Source organism: Anser brachyrhynchus (assembly GCF_964034855.1).
Source record: "Anser brachyrhynchus genome assembly, chromosome: 1".
Taxonomy (NCBI): domain Eukaryota; kingdom Metazoa; phylum Chordata; class Aves; order Anseriformes; family Anatidae; genus Anser; species Anser brachyrhynchus.
In genome coordinates this window covers 55676513-55695640 of record NC_137694.1, presented here as the reverse complement: position 1 = coordinate 55695640, position 19128 = coordinate 55676513, and the positions used below count along the sequence as shown (strand labels likewise).

At 49.0% G+C, this 19128-nt stretch overlaps 1 protein-coding gene across 2 annotated transcripts; it reads right to left on the bottom strand.

The window, feature by feature from the left end:
- Positions 1-1284: 1284 nt before the first annotated feature.
- On the bottom strand, positions 1285-10710 carry RAC2 (Rac family small GTPase 2). 2 transcript variants are annotated; one of them, XM_080593710.1, is made up of 7 exons: positions 10496-10710; positions 7627-7698; positions 5880-5997; positions 4364-4426; positions 3662-3821; positions 2268-2402; positions 1285-1539 (listed from the first exon to the last, which is right to left on the bottom strand). In XM_080593710.1, exons 1-6 carry the CDS (start codon positions 10528-10530, stop codon positions 2272-2274), a joined length of 579 nt encoding a protein of 192 aa, XP_080449836.1. In that variant the 5' UTR covers positions 10531-10710; the 3' UTR covers positions 1285-1539; positions 2268-2271. The 2 variants fall into 2 exon arrangements, with proteins under 2 accessions (XP_080449836.1, XP_080449837.1); XM_080593711.1 differs by lacking the exon at positions 1285-1539 and adding an exon at positions 1681-1817 and having other exon boundaries at positions 10496-10703.
- Positions 10711-19128: the final 8418 nt, after the last annotated feature.

Here is a 19128-nt window from a genome sequence, read left to right as displayed (position 1 = left end):
TGCATTGCTGTGTGTGACAGGGGACAGGGCATTGAACACACTGAGGAGGTAAAAGCTTTGCAACTGGAGGAGGAATAACAACTTGCTGTGAATTCAGTGGTTTGAGTGATGTTTGCAATGTTTTAGAGAAGCTGGGTCCCAGTCACAAGGGCTTTCTGTCCCTTGCCCACCCACAGGTACGTACCCTCACCTGAGACTTGTGCTCCTCTGGAGCAGTGCTGGCACAATTTGCATTTGTGGGGCTTGGGAAATTTGTCTGGCAGCTCATGTGCAATGCAGGCATTTGTGGAACTCGCTGCCGCAGGATGTCCTCCAGGGTTGCTTTGCAGACACCAGCGGATAGTGTCTCCTATCACTGAACTGCTGTAGGCAGATCCAGCCATGCATTGCGCTTGCACAAGTGTCCCCCGCAGCAGCGTACTTCGGGGGCTGCGCTGTGGTGGGTTGATGCCGACACAACCCACGCCACCCCTCGGTGCAGGACGCAGCCTGGGAAGCTCAGCGGCAGCGCTGCAGCGAGGAGAGGCGAGCTGGCTCAACTCCACGGCTTCCCCGTGCCCTCCTAGGACTGCAGGATTTTGCAGTGCCAATCATTTCACCCGGAGCCCTCCTCCCACCTGCGAGCGGTGGCGGTGGCAGCCACCCTGTAGCACTTCTGACTCTCGAGTCCCTGCAATGCATCAGCAAGGCAGGTGCTCACAGCTGCCAGATCCATCGTACCGCTGGGACCACTCTCTCCGGCTTAATTTTAGTGACTCGGAGGCAATTTGTCTGGACTGGTGACTCATTCCTCTCTCGCGCTTTTTTCTTTTTTTTTTTTCCCCTTCCCTCCCCCTTCCTGTTCTCGCTCTGCCTGTGCCTGGCAGCGTGAGCAAGTGCGGGTACTGATATGACCGCCTATGACGCCAGCTCCGGAGCGTTCGTGCAGAAATGTTTTGGTGGAAGGGTTTCCCCAGCACCCTGCAGGGACAGCCACCACACAGAGCAGTCCGAGTAAGGGTGTCCCCTCCCTAAGCTTGCAGAAGAGGCAAAGCTTTGCTAGGGGAGGAGGAAACTTTTTCAAGTGAACACGCGGAGCCCGAGAAGGGCAAAAGCCAAGGTGCAATTGCCCTGCTGCCTTTGTGTGGCACCATGTTTGCAATTCCTGGGCACCCCAGAACCAAGCTCAGAGTGGTACCACCTGGGTATCCCCTTCCAAAGGATGGTTATGGTTAGCGAGTGCCTCCAAATGTTGCTCACTGCCGTCCCACTGTCCCCCGAGCTGCGACACACCAGAGGCATGGCAAGGACGTACGGTCTTTTTATTGTGTCCTACTTGCTACGTTGTGACTTCAGGGGGGTGATGAGGAAGGGAAGGGGCAGCCGGGGTGTGGGGCAGTTGTGCAAACGGTCAAACCAGTGCTACAGACCCACGACAGTCTTTCAAGCCAGCAGAAGTGAGAAGCGCAGTGACTGCTGGAAGTTACTGAGCTCCGGGATGGTGGAGTCATCGCTTTCCTGCATGTTGGGCACAGCCTGGCATCAGGACGGGGCCGGGATCTGCAGCCAAAACAAGGACAGACCTTGTGAGACCCGCTCAGCTGTTCTCCTGCTCTCCCTCCCTTGGCCCCAGTGGTGGTAGGAGAAGGAAGGGGGCCAGGCCCCTGGATGGAAAGCTCTCGCTCTTCTCTCTCCTCAGGCTCTGGCCAAAGCTTTGTCTCCTTGAGTTGAAGGAGAAGGACAGGAAGGGACAATATGAGGAATAAAGGAGTCCTGGGGGTGCAGCTGCTGCTTGCCAATGCGAAGCCGTACAGAACATCCCCTGAGGTGAGCAGGCTCTGGTAAGAGGAAGGGCCATTTAGGCAATTTACCATGAATAAGGAACAGCTTTTTTTTTTTTTTCTTTTTTTTTCTTCCTTGTTTATAGGCAAAGGCTTCAGCTTTGCATAGCTCACAGCTAGCCATGCCCAGGGCAGTTCGGATGCTGTTCCCTCAGTGGCAGAAGGTGACAGACAGTCCTTTTCTGTGAGGGCAGGGGTAGGAAATCCTGGGCCTCCCTGCACCCGGAGATTGGGGCAAACCTGCACATGGGCAGGAAGGAAGAAGTGGACAAGGGGCCCATGTTCTCCATCCCACCATGTCCTGTCCTGTCCCGAAGCATGACTTCTGTTTCCCTCTTGTTCTCTGAGGGTGACCCATCCCATCAGGCACAGCAGGTCCTAAGCATCTGGGCCCATGAGCAGGAAAGGGCCACTGGTATCCTCCCCAGAGATCCCTCTCACACTTACTCTCCTAGAGGAGGCTGCACGCTCGTTTCTTTGTCCGAGTGGGCTGTGGACAGAGGACTGCTCGGATGGCCTCATCAAACACCGTCTTGAGGCCGCGCTGCGTCAATGCCGAGCATTCGAGGTATTTCACAGAGTCTGTTGGGAGGAAAGCAGGTGCCATAATGAGGAGGAAGAAGATTGGGGTAGGCAGTGGGGGTATCTGGGAGTTTGCTGTGAAGGGTCCTGACTCAGAAGAGAACCAGTGCAGGAGGAGGAGGAATACCACAGGTCGCTGTCAAGCCGAGAGAGATGCACGTGCCTGCGTCAGTGAACATTTCTGGCTCCGATCACCTCACAGCCACAGCACCCTCCTCCCTCAGTGCCTGTTTTGCAGACAAGGTCCTGAGGCACATGCCTGAACAACACTTGAATCTCATCTTGAGACAAGGCCTCAAGTCTCCACAGGCTTCAAGTGTCATTCAGACTGCCTGGCCTCAAGCACCTTCGGTGGCATCTTAAACCACATAGCACCTCCTTTTTGGGACTCTGGGCTCCAGAATTGTCAGAGATCTCACGCGAGGCACTTGGCTCTTGCCCAAACTGAATAGATAGGTCTTGTGTGACCAAATCCATTAAGCATTGGCAGGAAACACTTCACTCACTCAGGCACTAGTGACTTCAGGGCAAATCTTTCCAGCTGTACAAGACCAGGGCTTGCCTACTCCCCAGTCCTGTAGTCAAAGCAGAGCCATCGCATGAGGCTGGCTATGATATCCTGGTTGGCCACCCTCTCCTCTAAACTCCCACTTGGAAACTCCTCCCTCAAACTGTGTTTCTCTCCCTTTCTGCTCTCTCTGCCTGCTGTGTCTGAGGGGTTACCAGGCACAGGCATTGGTGCGTGTCCCAGAAAGCAGGAGGGGGCTGACATCCAGAGATGGGGTGAGATACATGTAGTATGTGGGGTTGCATGCATAAACCCTGCTTATCAGAGGCAGGAACAGGAAGCTGCAGTTGCAGCTCTTCCTGAGAGATGTTAGAAAACTCAGTCTTCCACCTATTTCCGGAAGGCCTCTGCCCACAGAGCAGCTGTGGCTTTCACAGAAAAGTATTGGCCCAGATAGAAACAGCAGAGTAAACGGAGAGCAGAGCATGCAAGTGTGTATGTAGGCACTTGCATATGTGTACTGCATGTGTGTGGAGGGTGGCAGCCAGAGAGGGGCAGAGTTTTGAGGTGCTGAGGTTTTGTCAAGGAGCAGATCTCCTTCCTGAGCCTCCCGAAGTGCATTTTGCCCTTCATGTGTCTCCCTGTTTCCCTCAGAAATATCTCTAAGGAAGCCACAGTAGGTTGAGGGGAAGCCTTTATCTTCTGCCTCTCTCCTTTCAGTAGGCCCAAGATGTTGCCTGCAAGCACATACCGATTTCCTTGGCCAGGGCAAGACCCTGAGGATACGTAATGGGGGATAGCTTCTTCTCCTTCAGCTTCTCAATGGTGTCCTTGTCATCACGAAGATCCAGCTTTGTGCCCACAAGTATGATGGGAGTGCTAGGGCAGTGGTGCCGCACCTCAGGAAACCACTAGTGAGGGAGCAAAATGGCAGAGATGAGAGACTAAACCACACGTATTCACATGCATGGGGAAACAAAGAGGCACCCCTGAAAGAAATCCAGCAAGATAGCTGACACCCTGTCCTTCCCCACTGCCCTTCCATCCAGTGTTGGACACTACAGCCTGGCCCAGACCAGCCTCTTTCCAGGTCCACAGACATAATCCTTCACATGGAGCTCAAAGCATGAATTGAGTCCCTCAGGCACTGAAACATCAGAGCAGGGGAATAGTGAGGGGTGAAAGGAGAGGCAGTGCTGAGCACAGTCTACTAAGCAAAAGCACAAACTGTTTGCCATCAGTCACAGCTCCCTGAAACCCAAGGAGAAACTTGAAAGGTGTAGGAAGGAAATACTACGTTTTAATTCCTTCTGACTGACACACAAAAAAAGGACATTACCTCTCTACGTCTAGACATCGCATTAGCAGTCTCCACCCACAGTCACTCTCTTTGCAAGACCAACACCAAGCTCACCCTCCACAACCCCTGAAGGACCAGGATACACCGTCTCACCTTAGCACGGACGTTTTCATAAGATGCTGGGCTGACAAGGGAAAAGCAGATCAGGAAAACGTCCTGTAGACATACAACCATGGTGCAGAGTTAGGATGAGCACATGGGATTGCTATACAGGAGGCAGGGAAGGGACAGCAAAACTGAGTGGGCACCAAAGAGGGTCATGCTGGGGAAAGCTGTCTCTCACTAACACAGTCCAGACTGCTGCTGATTGTCTCTAGAGGAGAGAAGAATATTTGCTCCCTTGACTCATGGTAACCATAGCCACCGCTATCAGAAGAGCCAAAATGTTAACTACAAGGATGGGGTTTTTGTGGTAGGCACACTCATCCTCATGGGAAACGGTCTGACAGCGTCCTGTTCATTTCTCATAGAAAGCCAGATAGTTTTCAGGACAGAAAAATTTTGCCTGCTGCTGAGACAAAACTGCATTCAACCCCAACAGTGCACATTCAGGAGGCAAATGAGGCAGAGGATGTTATCCACATAAGCACTTTTCCTAGGCATGGCAGAAGTTAGGCTTCTATTAGAAACAAAACAAAGCCAAACCCCTAAGCCAAACCCTTCAGGGTTATATTTCTTCTATCCAACTTCAGCTATCTTAAACAAGAGTGTCAGGCCCAACATCGCCATACTTCTACAGCCACCAGGGGCTCAGAAAAACTTTCCCTACCTGTGCTTGGCACGTGTCCCATAGTGGGTGCAAACACGTTGTTGAGAAATATGCATGTTGAGAAATATGCACTGACTGCAGAAGGAGCCTAGGCAAGCAGCTTATATCAGGCATCTGACTTTCAGGTGGCTGAACCGAGCTGAAACAAACTGTGCCCTCAATTCCTAGTCCTTTTGGCTGCAATGGCAACCTTCAGACCAATGCCTGAGGCAGCAGGGTCTTTCTGCACTTGCTAAGAGACTGCTTGGAACAATATCTTTCAGGGGAGGTGACCTTGAAATCCTAAAATCACTCTGACAATGTGGTGAAAAACTGGTGAACACGGTGTCTGATAAGAACCATCCATTTGTTCTGTTAGAGGCTTGGGCTGAGTTGAGGCACCAGTGGATCAAATACATATATCCACACACCTGATTTCTTGTAAAGGTCAGAGGCCAGCATAGGGGTTCATAGGAATGTGGAAAGCTCCTGCCTCAGCTCCAAAATTCCCTGAGCCACTTGGGCTTCATAAGAAGGGCATTTTTTCACCAGAGCTGTGTAAGGCATCTAACCCCACCTTGAAATCAGTGTCGGGTGGACTCAAAAGTATCTTTGAGGATCTGTTTTCTTGCTGAGTTATCCCAGTAATGACATTTAGATGAAGGCTCCAAAACTCCCATAAATGCCTTTTACCTTTAGGGTTTCCAGGCACTGTGTATCAACATAAATATTCTCAGAAAAGGGCAGAAAGAGAAGGGAACAAACCCGTCACTGCTGTACGGCAAATGCTGATTTTCAAGCAGGGAAAGGAAATATATCTGAAAGAGGAACAAGGGAGGAGGAGCATGGAATGTGACCCACCGTCTGTGGGTAAGAAAGAGGCCTCAGCCTGTCATAATCCTCTTGTCCGGCAGTATCCCATAGTCCCAGATTTACAGGCTTGCTGTCAACCATCACATTGGCGGAATAGTTATCGAACCTGAAATGCAGAGACATACGCCATGGATCAAAAAATAGAAGAGGGAGCTCTTCCTGTGGGGCAAAAAACTCACTGTGTGCACCCCAGGGCAAAGCGTAGTGATTCCTCTTCCCAGCTGACATGGCTGATGCTGGTTTCCTGTGAACCTCTACCTGACAGAATTTCCACTCAACATCAGCCTCCTCCCCACCACCCAGCTGTCCTCAACAGGTGCCTGGCTGCAGCTCCACCTTCTCCATCTTGCACGCTGATCAATAAACTTGTGAGTTTCCTGCTTATCTCCTCAATGTCCTTCCCACAACCATTCCCGCTCTAGCCAAGTCCCCGTGCTTTTCATTTGTGCTCTAAAGCATGGATTTATCCTTGAGAGTGGGGAAGAACAACACATGTCTCTGTAACTGTCCCAAAGCCCTGCACTCCTCAACACCTCTGCTGGAGCAGAGGTCAATATACCCAGGTGTGCTCCCTTCCTCTCTGAAAGCATAAAATGAAATATTTGAGAACAGCTGTCAGGATTGCATGCTTGGGAAAAAAGACATATTGCCAAAAATGTTTTTTACATCCACAGAGGTGTTTTGCCCTGGGTTCTCAGAAAATTTTCTTTCCAGTTCTTTTTGCTATATCTTTTCATAAGCTTCATGGAGAAAAACAGATAGTAAGGAACAAATGCAAAGACCTTTTGAATGTGCTCATGGCACACACTGCCATTGTAAGATAAGCCATACTGCCCAGTGGCGTAAAATGGCCTCCATTCCCCATCTCCAGCCACAAGTCTCAGGCATAAAGAGAAATGGTCTGTGGCCCACTAAACGCATGTCCACTTCATGGCCACCTGCCAGGAAGGGATGATGTCCTTGCAAAAATGAGATTGAGGTGAGATGTGTTCTTGTTGTCGCGGTTATTATTGCAGCCTCTGTTGCAAACTGGTCTGGAAAAAAAAAAGTGAGGCTCTGAGGTTTTCCTGCACCTGAACTGGCAGTGTGACACACTCTTTCTCCCTCCTCAGGGAGTGTGTAGTCATACTCCACACCCCAGCGGTAAGGTACGAGTATGCATGGTGTGTATCTCCAAACATATCCCACGTGATGCGGGGAGACAAATGCATCTGACCACTCAGCCAAAGGCAGCCCTAAGCTTGCTACGTATTCCACACATCTGCTGAATTGCACAGTTCTTCTGCTCTGGCATTTATCTGAATCCTGTACTCTTACCACCAGGGTTATCATGGCCTGCTCCAATAACGTTACCTTGAACAATGAAGGTGTGTGGACCCCTGTCCAGGCAGTCACCTTCTCCTGGGTCTGGTCCCATTTTTGTAGCCTGTTGCCTGACTGGTTCGCCTAGCAAGACTCCACCTGCTACTTGTAAACTTAGCAGGCAGGTAGACCCTTGGGTTGGTTTATGTTTCCCAAATATCCCATTTATACTAGGGTTTTATAAGGCCATTGTGCTGAAACGTGCATGACAGCCCAGAAGTGCAGAGACACCTTCGCTGGTTTGGCAGCTCTTCCTCTGCTGGCCTGGAAATTGCAACCCTGCCTTCAGAGTGCAGAACAGGGCTTTCTGCACCGCTCTGCACCCTGCTTTCCCACCTCCCACCCACCCCAGGACTGCACATGTGTCACTCACACAGTGGGGATGTATTCTCCTGGGAAGGCATTGGTGGTGTAGCTGATAAGGAGGCAGGTTTTCCCCACAGCTCTGGAAGAGAAAGAAAAAACATAGCAGGGAATAATGGTAGTGCCATCAGTCTTGCTAGGGTGAGATGAGGATGGGGGAATCCTTCCATGCCTCAAAGTTAGCCCTGTTAGAAAACCCCTGAAAGGAAAAACACATTCACAGGACCTGACAACGTGTAGCCATAGGACAGACAACTGGTAGGAAGGAAGACAGGATGTCACCCAGAGCTGGTTGTTGACTTTAAGCACGAAGGCTTGTTTTTATGGTTTGGTACAGAGATCACTCAGCCAAAATGCATCCACTCCTGGGGGTGAGACCATTTTCCAGAGCGTGCACAGTGCTGCACACCCATAGCCAGGATATACACGTAGTGACTTGGTGCAGGAGTGTCAGAGCTAAGGCAGTCTGCAGCCTTGCCTGTCTGCACTATCCACGGGCTGCTGCAAGCTGCAACATCACCCACACCAGAAGCCACCAGCAGCCAGCAAGGTGCCTCTCCTTGTGGTTGCCTGCGGTGTTTCTGCGCATGTAGCTCGTGCTTCCTCTCTCCTCAGCCTCCCCCACCCACATGCTGCAGCAGGGTAGAGAGCAAATAAGATGGGGTAGCAGCACAGCCCAGGCTGGGTGAGAGCACTGGTGTGACAGAGAAGGGAAATGGGCAGTCAGTCAAGGGGAGGAGGTGTCATGGGCAAGGCGAAGCCTGTGGTGAGGCATAAAAAAAGTAGAGGGAAATTCCAAGAAGATAAAGCAGCCAGGGCAGGTATGGGAAGAAGAATCCTTTTCCTGCTGAGCTGTCATTTCTCAGGTCTGTGTGGCCTGGGAAAGCCTGGCCAGGCTTCAGTTTCAGCATGTGCAAAGTGGAAGTGGGAAGAGCAACCTCCATCCTCAGCCTGTGACCACAGCTGCAGGATCAAGGAGATGCCTTTTCTGGGGGAAGAGCCCAAGTCCTTCTGGTGGAGTCACTCCTGCTGGCCATGCCCTGACTCTTTTTTCCTCCCTCTGCCACCTCCCTTTCGGAGCTCCTCCTCTCCGAGTTCCCTCTTTCCCCAGCTCCCCTGCTTTCCTCTTGTTATAGAGATATTGAAGGAGTGAAGGAAGTGAAGGAGGCTTCCTGAAACTGTGTAGGGAATGGCTCAGGAGATCTATGGGTTTGGGGGGTGTGAGTTAGTGATGGAAGGGAGAACAGTTCTGAATTAGTCTGATTGAACCAAGAGGAATATGAAGAGTCAGTGAAGGGGTGAAGGTTATGGCAAAGCTATTGGGAGATGTGGGGTTAGTGATCTGTACACCTGCAGGTTCCTGGGACTGAATTCAGGGAGCGCTAAGAGGTTGATGGTATGTGATGGAGAGGCCTATGGGGCCAGAACAGCTATGGGAGAACATGAGGGGTTTTAGTTAAGTGATGGCAGAAGGTCCTGTGGTCAGTAAGGCTGGTCTGTGGCAGGGTGACAGGGTTGGTATGGCTGGGAGGGAGGTGAAGGGAGGTGAAATGAGACCTCAGAGCGATGGGGGATGACTGGACTTCTGTGTTGCAAGATGGAGGGTGGAGAGGTGCAGCGTGCAGATAAACAAATTGATGGGGTAGATGACAGATTTAGGAGGGGTTGAAGTGAGAGGGTCTGAGAGCAGGACACGTAGTGGGGTTAGCCTTGTTATGAGGGAATGGTGCCTTGACGGGTGGTTACAAGAGTTGTGGCAATGGGTGAAGGGGAAGCCGGGGGTTAACAAGGCAATGGTTAAATGCCTGGTGGCCTTATTCATCCAGCTCTAGCTTGCAACTTTCAGGGGACTTTGCTGAGAGGTAACGATGTTTCTGTGGGGCTGTCTCCTTCCTCCTCCTTTCTCCCTTTGCCCTGTCCCCTTCCCCCAGCCCCTGAAAATATGTCTGACATTTATTGCTATGTTTAAAGACTTCTTCCTCCCCGGGGTAGTTTTGAAGGAGGAAGTGACTGTGGGGAGCAGGGCTGCTGCAAATGTCTTTTCATCTGTTACCTGATAGCTGCCCCAGATAACAGTCTGGCCAGCTCCTAGCTGGGAAATGAATTAACCGACTCCGTGCCAAATGTCCTGCCCACCTGCTGGGCTCTGCTCCCCTCATCCACTCATCCCACAGGGCAGGGGGACCGCAGACGTGGTCCCCCACACCTCCCTTCTTCTCCCCCGAGATCGAGCCATTTCCAAGGACCACAGGATGTGGGCAGAGCCGCCACAGTGCTGTGAAGGCCAGGTCGGGCTGCCTCCCCCTCCCAAAGGGGTACACACCTGTGCCCACCTCAGTGCAAGCACCTCCTCCTCCTGGTGCCCACAGAAACCCCTTGCCAAATGTTCTCCCCGACACCCTGAGGCAGAGACAACGCGTCGAGAAAAGCTGAACACACAGACACTAGAGATCAGGACCACAGTGCCCTGTCCTCTCCCAGCCCCGGTGAGCAGATGGCTTTCAAGGAGCCATTTCCCTGTAGGAGAGCACTCGCACCTCTCAGGTTTTCAATCTGACTCCTGCCTACAGGTTGAGCCTGGCAGCGATGCCACCACCTCCCGTGTGTGGGCCAGATCTGCCAGGCCCGTGAAGGACGGCCCCACTTTCCATGCCCGTTTGCAGATGCCCTTCAAAATGTCCTCTCCTCCACCCTCCCCCAGCCTCCTCAGAGGTAAGTTCCTCACCCTGGTGAAGGAACAGAGAGTGAGAAAGGCAACGCAAGGCTGCGAGAGGTCAGCAGCAAGCCTGGGGAAGTCTCACCAGGCAGTGACCTTCTTCCTCGCCCCTTGCCACCACCCCTTCCTCCCTGAACCCACAGAAAGAGAAGGGGGTACGTACCCATCTCCCACCACGACACACTTGATGGCTTGCATGTCCCTGGGCCCGTGGCAGAGGACAGTGCCTGGGGCAAAGGAAAGTCAGGCCAAGGCAAACAGCGGGGAGACACGGGCAAATGTGAGTATCAGACCTTGAGCTGAGGCGAGTGGCAGGTTGCAGGGAGGGAGGAAATGGAAGAGGGAACTTTACTCAATCGCCCTCTGGTCCCTCCTCCCCTCCCACCGCCGCTCTGCAGCCCAGGCCGTTAGCTGAAGGCGGGGCGTGCATGACTTTGTGGTTTGGGAGACTATTGCTGTCATTTTTTTCACCCCGCGTGTCTCAACCCACTCCCTTCCTGCCCCATCCCAGCGGACAGCTGGGGGCACCAAACTGCTTTTACATGGGAGCCAAACAAAGCTTAGAGAGGGGTGAGACTGGAGGGGTGGACTTCCCCCTCCCTCCTTCATCATCCAGACTTTGGAGGAGGTGTAAACAGGGAAGGAGGTCTGCAATGGGAGCTGGGGGGGAATGAAGAGCTGGGGCAATGAGGATTTCTCAGGTCTTCCCAGAATCTGTGAGTGTCAACAACAAAATGTCATGAGGAATAATAATTTCTGGGAAGGCTGAACAAGGAACTTAAGTGGCCTCTGGGAAGCAGCAGCCACCCCACAGCTGCTCTGTCCCACAACTCCTGTGGCGATAAGGTCCTGTCGCACCTCCCCACCTGCCCCCAGATTACTAGTACAAAGAAGTATTGGCTCTGTCTACGTGTTCACCATGAAGTGGAGCAAACACATCAGAGGATGCAATGAATATTCTCTCTTCTGCTGCTACTATAAAAGCCAAGACTGGTGGAACAGAGAAGTTCATGTAAGCCAATTTCTCCTTACCAACCCTCCCTGCAACTTCTGTGCAAAAGCAGCCAATGAGAGCTGCTGCTAGACCTCCTTCATCTTGTGCTCAGATAAAAGAGTTTAAAGCTAAGCAATAAGGAGAGGCAAAGCCTGAAGAAAGAAGAGACATGGAGCAGAAAGGTGGCTCTGATCATTCTAGGAGGCTCTAGTCCTTCCTTTTGCCCCTGAAAACGAGGGTCTGTAAGCTTCTCCTTCCTTCTCCCTTGCAATGCTAAGCCTGGAAAAGAGCACGTGTCTATATGCCTCTGTGCCCCGCAAACTGATGAGCGGATGGGCAGGAGACGCGCTTTAGAGAAGAAGGGATATGGTGACACAGAATTAATTAGAATTTCCAATTTTGTCAGGAAGTCAGTTAGACCAAGAACAGGGGACATTAAGTTGGGATGTTCCTGAAGGAAGGGATGCCGAGGGAAAGTGCTTTTTTCAAAGGTTGGTGACCTTTGTGCTGAAGCAGCCATGGGAGGCTGTTGGAACTGACCTGCTCGGGAGGACAGCTCTCCCATCCGTCACACAGTGCTGGCTGCAACCCAAAAACATTTAACCATGGAAAGTTTCCAAGTCTTGCGGCTATTTCAGAAGCACAAAACTGCCAGCTGTACTAGGTGTTCCCTCAGTGAGTGGTAGGGAAGGGGGGGGAAAGGAAACCCACTGACTCCTTTGCAAGAGCAGGAACAGGCTGTGGAAATGAGGGGAATACAGGTCAGAGAAGGACAGAAGAGAATCACAAAGGTTGCTATCAGGAAACTAGCAGTAGGAGCTGGAAAGGGCAGGCAGGTGCAGAAATATAGTGGGCCAGGAGGTAGGGACTCTGTCAGATTAGAAGGCAGGTATACCTAGTTCTAAAGAATGATACTGGTGGATGAAAAAAAAATACCCAATATTTAGAGCTTGAATCAGGACAGGGATTCTCAAATGAAGCCCTGCTGGTAGAGCTAGTAGTGTATCCCATCCTAACCCCAGATTCTTGCCCAGCAAGTGTCAAGGTAGGTGTGCAGGCTGTAGAAAAAGGACTGTAGCTAGCCTGCAAAACCAGCAAAATGTGAAGTGCAACCCTTGCGCAGTTTGTTGGCACACGGGGCACAGTTGTCTGAGAGAAATTCTGAGCTTGACATCAGTCCATTTGTCAAAAAGGTTTGGAAAGCTGTGACACATCTCAGTTGGAAAGTTTTGGGACATCTGATGGCAATTTGCTCCCCGGGCAACTGGACACACTGGGAACTCTCTGTGGCAGATGTCTGGGTGAAAACTGAGGTCTCTGGGATCCTGAGGGTCCTGGGAGCTGGGGACCCTAGGGATTCAGGGAGCTCTAGGTTGGGCAGACAGCCTGGGACAGAAAACAAATTCTTTCCTGTGCATTTTTGAAACTGCATTTGGAATCACCTTATCCAGAAGAACATTTTTGTTTACAACAGAGCTTTTCTCTGAAGGTTTCAAATAACCCCAAGGTGCTTGGGTAGATGTAGGGTGGAAAGAACAGAAAGTGGACACCTGGGGTGGGAAGGATGGGGGCTAAAGAGAAAAGGCATGGAAAGAGATGGAGAATATATTGAGTGCTACCTGGGACAGAGTGACCTGCTGACTGCCAGCGTGGGCTTTTGTCCTTGAAGTCCTGCACGGGGACCTGTGGGATTGGCAGCGTGGAATGGAGAGGGTAAGAAGAAGACGTGTTAAAAGCAGTCAAGGAGGAGGGACTGCTGATACTCACATCCAGGTGAGCCCCATTTCATGGACACTGTAGTTCTGTGTGGCCAAAAATGAGCAGTGAAAGTCCTGGTAAAATGGTGTATCTCCATCCCCCTCCTGAGCAAATCACTTTTGAAAGACAATTGCCTGTTACTGCAATAGATAGCCAGTTTTCTTCCAAGTCGGAGATCTGTGCTCTGAATCTAAATGCATCTGTCCTCTGCCAATAGCTACGTAGAGGAACAATAGGGTTTTACATAAAGGTTTTTAAGGGTTTTCTTTCTATCATATTTAAATTATTAAAAATGGGATATTACATTCAAATAGTATGCCTTATAACAGCTCTGAGAACAACTAGTACCTGCTACATTGAAACCTCTAAATTGTGCATGCTGAAGGAAAGGGAAGGAAACTGCAGGAAATAGCCCTGTAACCCTTAAGTGAGCACATACAGAGCTGCTGCTGCTGCTTTGATGTGCTCTTACACCACCAAGAGGTGCTCTTGACATGAGTTTCCCTCTGCATATGCAGTGGGGTTGAGGGAAGGCAGGCACCCCTCTGGGGTTTCTTGTTCCCTTTGCTGAGTTTGAGGAAGACATTATGGGAAAGAATTGCTCAGTGGGATGATTCTGCTCTGAGACACTTCCAGGGCTCTGGGTGTGCACAGCACCCATGTGGGATGGTGGGCAAGGGAGATGCGTAACATTAGCACTTTACCCCCAGAAAAATGCAAAGGAAAGAGGAATTTGGATCATTCCACCTCTCCCCCTTTTCCTGTGGTGTTCTATTCTCTTGGTGAGGACACGACAAGGATCAGGAGCCTCTTTCAGAGCTGTTTGTGCTTCCCAGCCCTGCACGAGAGGGCAGAAGCTGAGCAGGAGGTTTGTGCTTCAGCACAGAAGGAATGGCAGGGAAACCCTTCCCTGGGGGGAACATGGGTCTCATTTCTTTGCATACACAGGGCATGGCCTCAGCAGGTATTCTTATTACCCTGGGCCCAGATATAATTATTTTATGTGACCTCTTGCTCAGGCAATTCTGTGTGGCCAAGAGATGTTTTCTGTGTGTGCTGGGCCTCCACCAAGGAAGACGTTAGCTTGCTTCAGCCTGGCTGAGCTGCAAACTGTCCCTCTTACTATATTCCCCTTTTGCCTCTTCCCACTTCCCCATTCACACAGCTTCATACCATCTGTCTCCCGCTTTTAGTTCTTTCTTTGATTCTGCTCTTCTCCAAAGCTCCCACCCCTCCCTTTTGCTGCCCCCCTCTCCCCTCACTTCTGTGGTTTCCCACTAACTGCCATGTTTCTTTGAGAGCCTGCCCTGAATTCAGAGCTCAGATCATAAGTGGAACAGGGCGATGCATCTCAGGCCATGATGCTCTTTCTGATATGGCCATACCAGGGGTTCTCTATCCTAAATTTACCCCGTCAAGCAAAAGTTGATAAAAAACTGAAGTTTCCAATCCAGTCGCACTGAACACAAACTGCCTACATTTATGACATAACTCAAAAGTAACTCAAGCTCAGAAGTAACTCAACTTGCAAATGGTGTTTATTTAGTCTTGGACCTGTCATGTTCGTGGGCTTTCCCAAAGACCAGCCCTACTGAAGCTAGGGGGCAGCTGGTCCATACATTTTATCGTGGAGGCTGGTCTGTCTTCTGGCTGTGACCACTCTCAGCTTTGCTGGTTTGGGGCAAAATAGTTGGTCCACTGCCAACCTCTTTTCTGGAGCACTGAGAGGGGTTCCATTCCTTCATCTCTTCTCCATTGTGTGCCTGGGTAAGCAGAAGACCTTTAAGGATCAAGGTCCTTGTGAGGGCTGATTCGTACTTGCACTTCCCTCACTTGAGAAGTTGTTTGCAGACTCCTAAATCACACTGAATTTTTTATGGCTTGGCCTTATCTGCTTCTCTGTATTTTTGCATGTCCCTGGTGATTCTGATATCAGTTTCCATTCTTACAGACACTTTGTTTTCAGCTGGTGACAGCCTCCACATCACTGATACTACTGTTACTTAATGCTGATAAATATAGATCAATATCTGACCGAGCATCTTTTCTCACTAGTTGCTCATGTGGTTCAATGGAATTTTTCACCTGTCTATTGTTGTGGGGAGGTAACAGAGACTAGAGTAGAGGTGTAAATTCTAATTTAGTGTCAAATGCTTGACTTAGATCTCTTGCGTGCTAGCAGTCTTCATGCTTTATCAGTTGTTAGATAAACTGTTTTGTAAAACCAGATCTAATATGTCTTTTCATGGTAAGCTGTAGAATCTTCTAGGAAAGATGCATGAGGGAAGTGAAAAGAGCTGTTCAGAGTACTAAGGAGGTCTATAGCTACTCTTTTACAAGACTAATATTTCCTGAACTACAAAAATAAAATCTTCCACTTGACTTCTACATTTCTGCAAAGGCGTAAAGCCTTAAGATTGCTGCACATCTGAATACAAGAAAATATACTTCTGGCTCATCATTGAAGTTTATCGGACACCAAGCAAACCTCCTGTAATCTTTATAACATTTTATTTCCTTTTCTTTCCCCCCCATGGCCTTTTATAATCACCATCTTTCTAACTCAAAAATAAATTAATTCTAGTTTGTTGAACTAGTAAAAGCATTTGAGAACAGCCTATTTCGGGTACTCTGCAATAGTAACTTTACTTTCTGCCTTCACATTTCCATCCTGAGTTATTGCTCTGGCTGTCAGTCTGTGTTGCTTCTTGCAATTATTCTATTTGTTATATGAAAAACTGTGTTTTTGTCTTTTCTCTAGTGCTGCTTTACCTTGGATCACCTCCTGAAGAGGCTATTGAAGTTGTACAAACCTGTACTTTGTCCCTCTGTGCATGGTTGTTGTAATAGTTGACATTGTCAGCACAGAAAAATATACAGCATTGGCATTGTCACTCTTTTTATCCCCTTGAAAGCAGTAGGAATTATTTGTATTACATAATTATTTTAAGCTTATATCAATAGTCTGCCTAATGTAACAGGCCTGATGAGATGAGAACTGCTGGTCCAGCTGGGATGCCCCATTACAAACTCTCCCACCTCTTGCCTGCACAGCCCCAGCCTGATATAACCATGGCTGGAAAGGATGTGCACTGGCAGTAGCAATTACTGGATCTAGCCCCAGTCTGCTATCAAAAGTGCTAATTTCCAGGGATTTGTCTCTTCTTCTCCCTGTTCTCAGCAGCTCAGGAGAAGAACTGCTTCTCATGTGGGCTGGTAGGTGTGAAAAGTGGTAGGAGAGGACAAAAAGGGCCAAATCCCAACCCAACCCAAGACATATCCGACCTGTCCCAGTCCCCTTAACTTGATACTAAGTAGGCCCCACAATACCCCCCTTGCCTCCCAGTCTTGTTCCCTCATTGACACCTCTTCTTGCTTGGCTAAGAAAACTTTGTACCTCTGGGTCAGGCCTATCTTTGAGCAAGGAGTCACCAGTCCCATCTCTATTCTTTGCCTTGTTAAAATAATCTCTGCTGCCTGGAAAATGTTCGTTGGTTCTTCCTCTAGTCTCCTGTTTTTCCAGGAAGTGCATTACTTGATGAGAAATGCCCTTGATGTGATCTGGGCTACTCTTTTCGCAGATGTTGCAGTAGTCATCATAGTGGTTTTCTTCGAATGTATAGGCCACATACACTAGATTTCTCTAGGAGAAATATGCTAGAATCAGTGCCCAATGTAAAAGCTGATGCCCTGAATGTATCTTCCAGCATAAACTGATTTTTGCTGCATGTCATATTTTCCTTGCTTAGTCTGTATGTGAGCCAGGCTGCATCTATGCTGACCTTACTGACAACACCAGTGGGAGAACCCACGTACTCTGAGCCACTGGCTATGACATAGCTCTGACCACACAGTAAAACATTTAATTCTCATCTCCCCTAGGATCCATTTGATGTTTCTATAGCCCTGGGGTAAAGCTAAGTTTTATCACATGCTTACTGTCTTGCTTGTTTGTTTGCTTACTTGCTTCCTTCCTCCCTTCTTCGTCTCTCTCACTCTTTCTCTTTTTGTTTTTTCCCTTTGTCTGCCCACTCTTTTTTCACTTGAAATAATGAAAGGCTTGTGTTGTAGCTCTTTCATGGTATTTTCATGCCACGAGCACAGAAGATGTGTTACATACTTAAGGGCATTTCCAGATGCATTGCTGGTTGTGATAGCGTTACTAACCACGTGCGTTCACCACAAATCTCTATTGTTGGTCTGGGGTGCTCAAGCTTGTTAACTTATCATTTGGGTCTAGGATTCCTAAAGAGAAGAACCACTTGTTTGCTCCAGGGTAAGCCTGGAACCATATCAGTTTGTGTGCCATGTGAAAGGGTGAGGGAATAAGGGCATGGAGGGGGAGATATAATTACCCTGCACTTTGGAAAGAGTGGGAGATGCTCTAGGCTTACTATAGTCACATGATCCTGTCTTGCTTCTTGTGCTCCCTCATGAGAAACATCTCTTGCAGGTGTTTCATTATTACATGGAATAAAATTATGCAGTTTTCTAATGGTATATACCCTAGTCAGACTCCTCTAGCTGATATAAGTGAAAGCATTTAAAGTGTATCAAGGACAATCGCTGTTAAAAATAAAGCTACCAAAATTAGCTGAATGAAAATAGTAGCAGTCAGCATTGAACTAAAGAGAAGAGAAGAGAAGAGAAGAGAAGAGAAGAGAAGAGAAGAGAAGAGAAGAGAAGAGAAGAGAAGAGAAGAGAAGAGAAGAGAAGAGAAGAGAAGAGAAGAGAAGAGAAGAGAAGAGAAGAGAAGAGAAGAGAAGAGAAGAGAAGAGAAGAGAAGAGAAGAGAAGAGAAGAGAAGAGAAGAGTTCAGTTGGAAAGAACCTTCAAAGATTATCAAGTCCAACTGCCTGACCACTTCAGGACTAACCAAAAGTTAAAACATATTACTAAGGGCATTATCCAAAAGCCTCTTGAACACTGTCAGGCATGGGGCATCAACCACCTTTCTAGGAAGCCTGTTCTAGCATTTGATCACCTGCATGGTAAATAAATTTTTCCTAATAACCATTCTGAACCTCTCCCAATGCAGCTTTATGTCATTCTGTCGTGTTCTGTTGTTGGTGACCAAAAGAGATGGGTACCTCCCTCTCCATTTTCCCTCTTTGGGAAATTGCAGAGGGTAATGAGGTCACCTCTCAGCCTCCTCTTCTCGAAACCAGGCAAACTAAGTGCCCTCAGCATTTCCTCACAGAACATGTCTTCCAGCCCTTTTACAAGCTTTGTTGCCCTCCTCTGGACTCTTCCAAGTACCTTAACAACCTTTTTGTATTGTGGAGCACAGAATTAGTAGGCAAGGTCCCAGAATAGGGCAGTCAGGGATTCCAAACAGGAGACAGGCAAAGATATGGAAGAAAGAAGCATGAAGGAGTTAAGAGATGAAGTATATATGGATTAAAGACACAGGTACAGGCTTTGCATTGGTCTCCGTTGGAGTGGCTAGGAGTATTTCTGCAGTGTACAGCGACATCCATTTTAGTGTTTGCAGGGTGTTTGTGGTTTGACCTGCCTAGAGACACATGTATTGGAACAGCTCTGATCAAGCTGTCTATATATATCATCTACCCTTGAGGCAGGCAAATCAGGTCTTCCAAAGAAGTGCCTTAAGCTGGTAAGTCTGATTGATGTCAGCTGAAACATCTGCTGAAGCATCTTTTTTTTTTTTTTTATGGAAAACAATGATGGCGGTACTGGAGGTGATATGCTGGACCCATCCCCAGTGCAGGAACTGGGACACTGGGCTGGGCTGTGTGCTAGTGAATTCTCCTCTGATGTGGCCCAAAATCTCAAGACAGACAAAAAATCTCAAGGGTGGGCTCTTGGCAAGCTGTGATCCAAAGGCAAGCTTCTGATAAACTTTAAAAACAGAAATTGCGTATGCTAAAAGTCAGGGCAGACATGGGTACAATGACTTGAAATCAGTTTGCATAATACAGCTTTCTCTCTTCTTCCTTTTATCCCTCCCAAATTAGCTTCTAGATTCTTCTCTAAAACTATTGACCCTGAATATGGAAAGTAAGTGGTGAATGTTTGCCACTA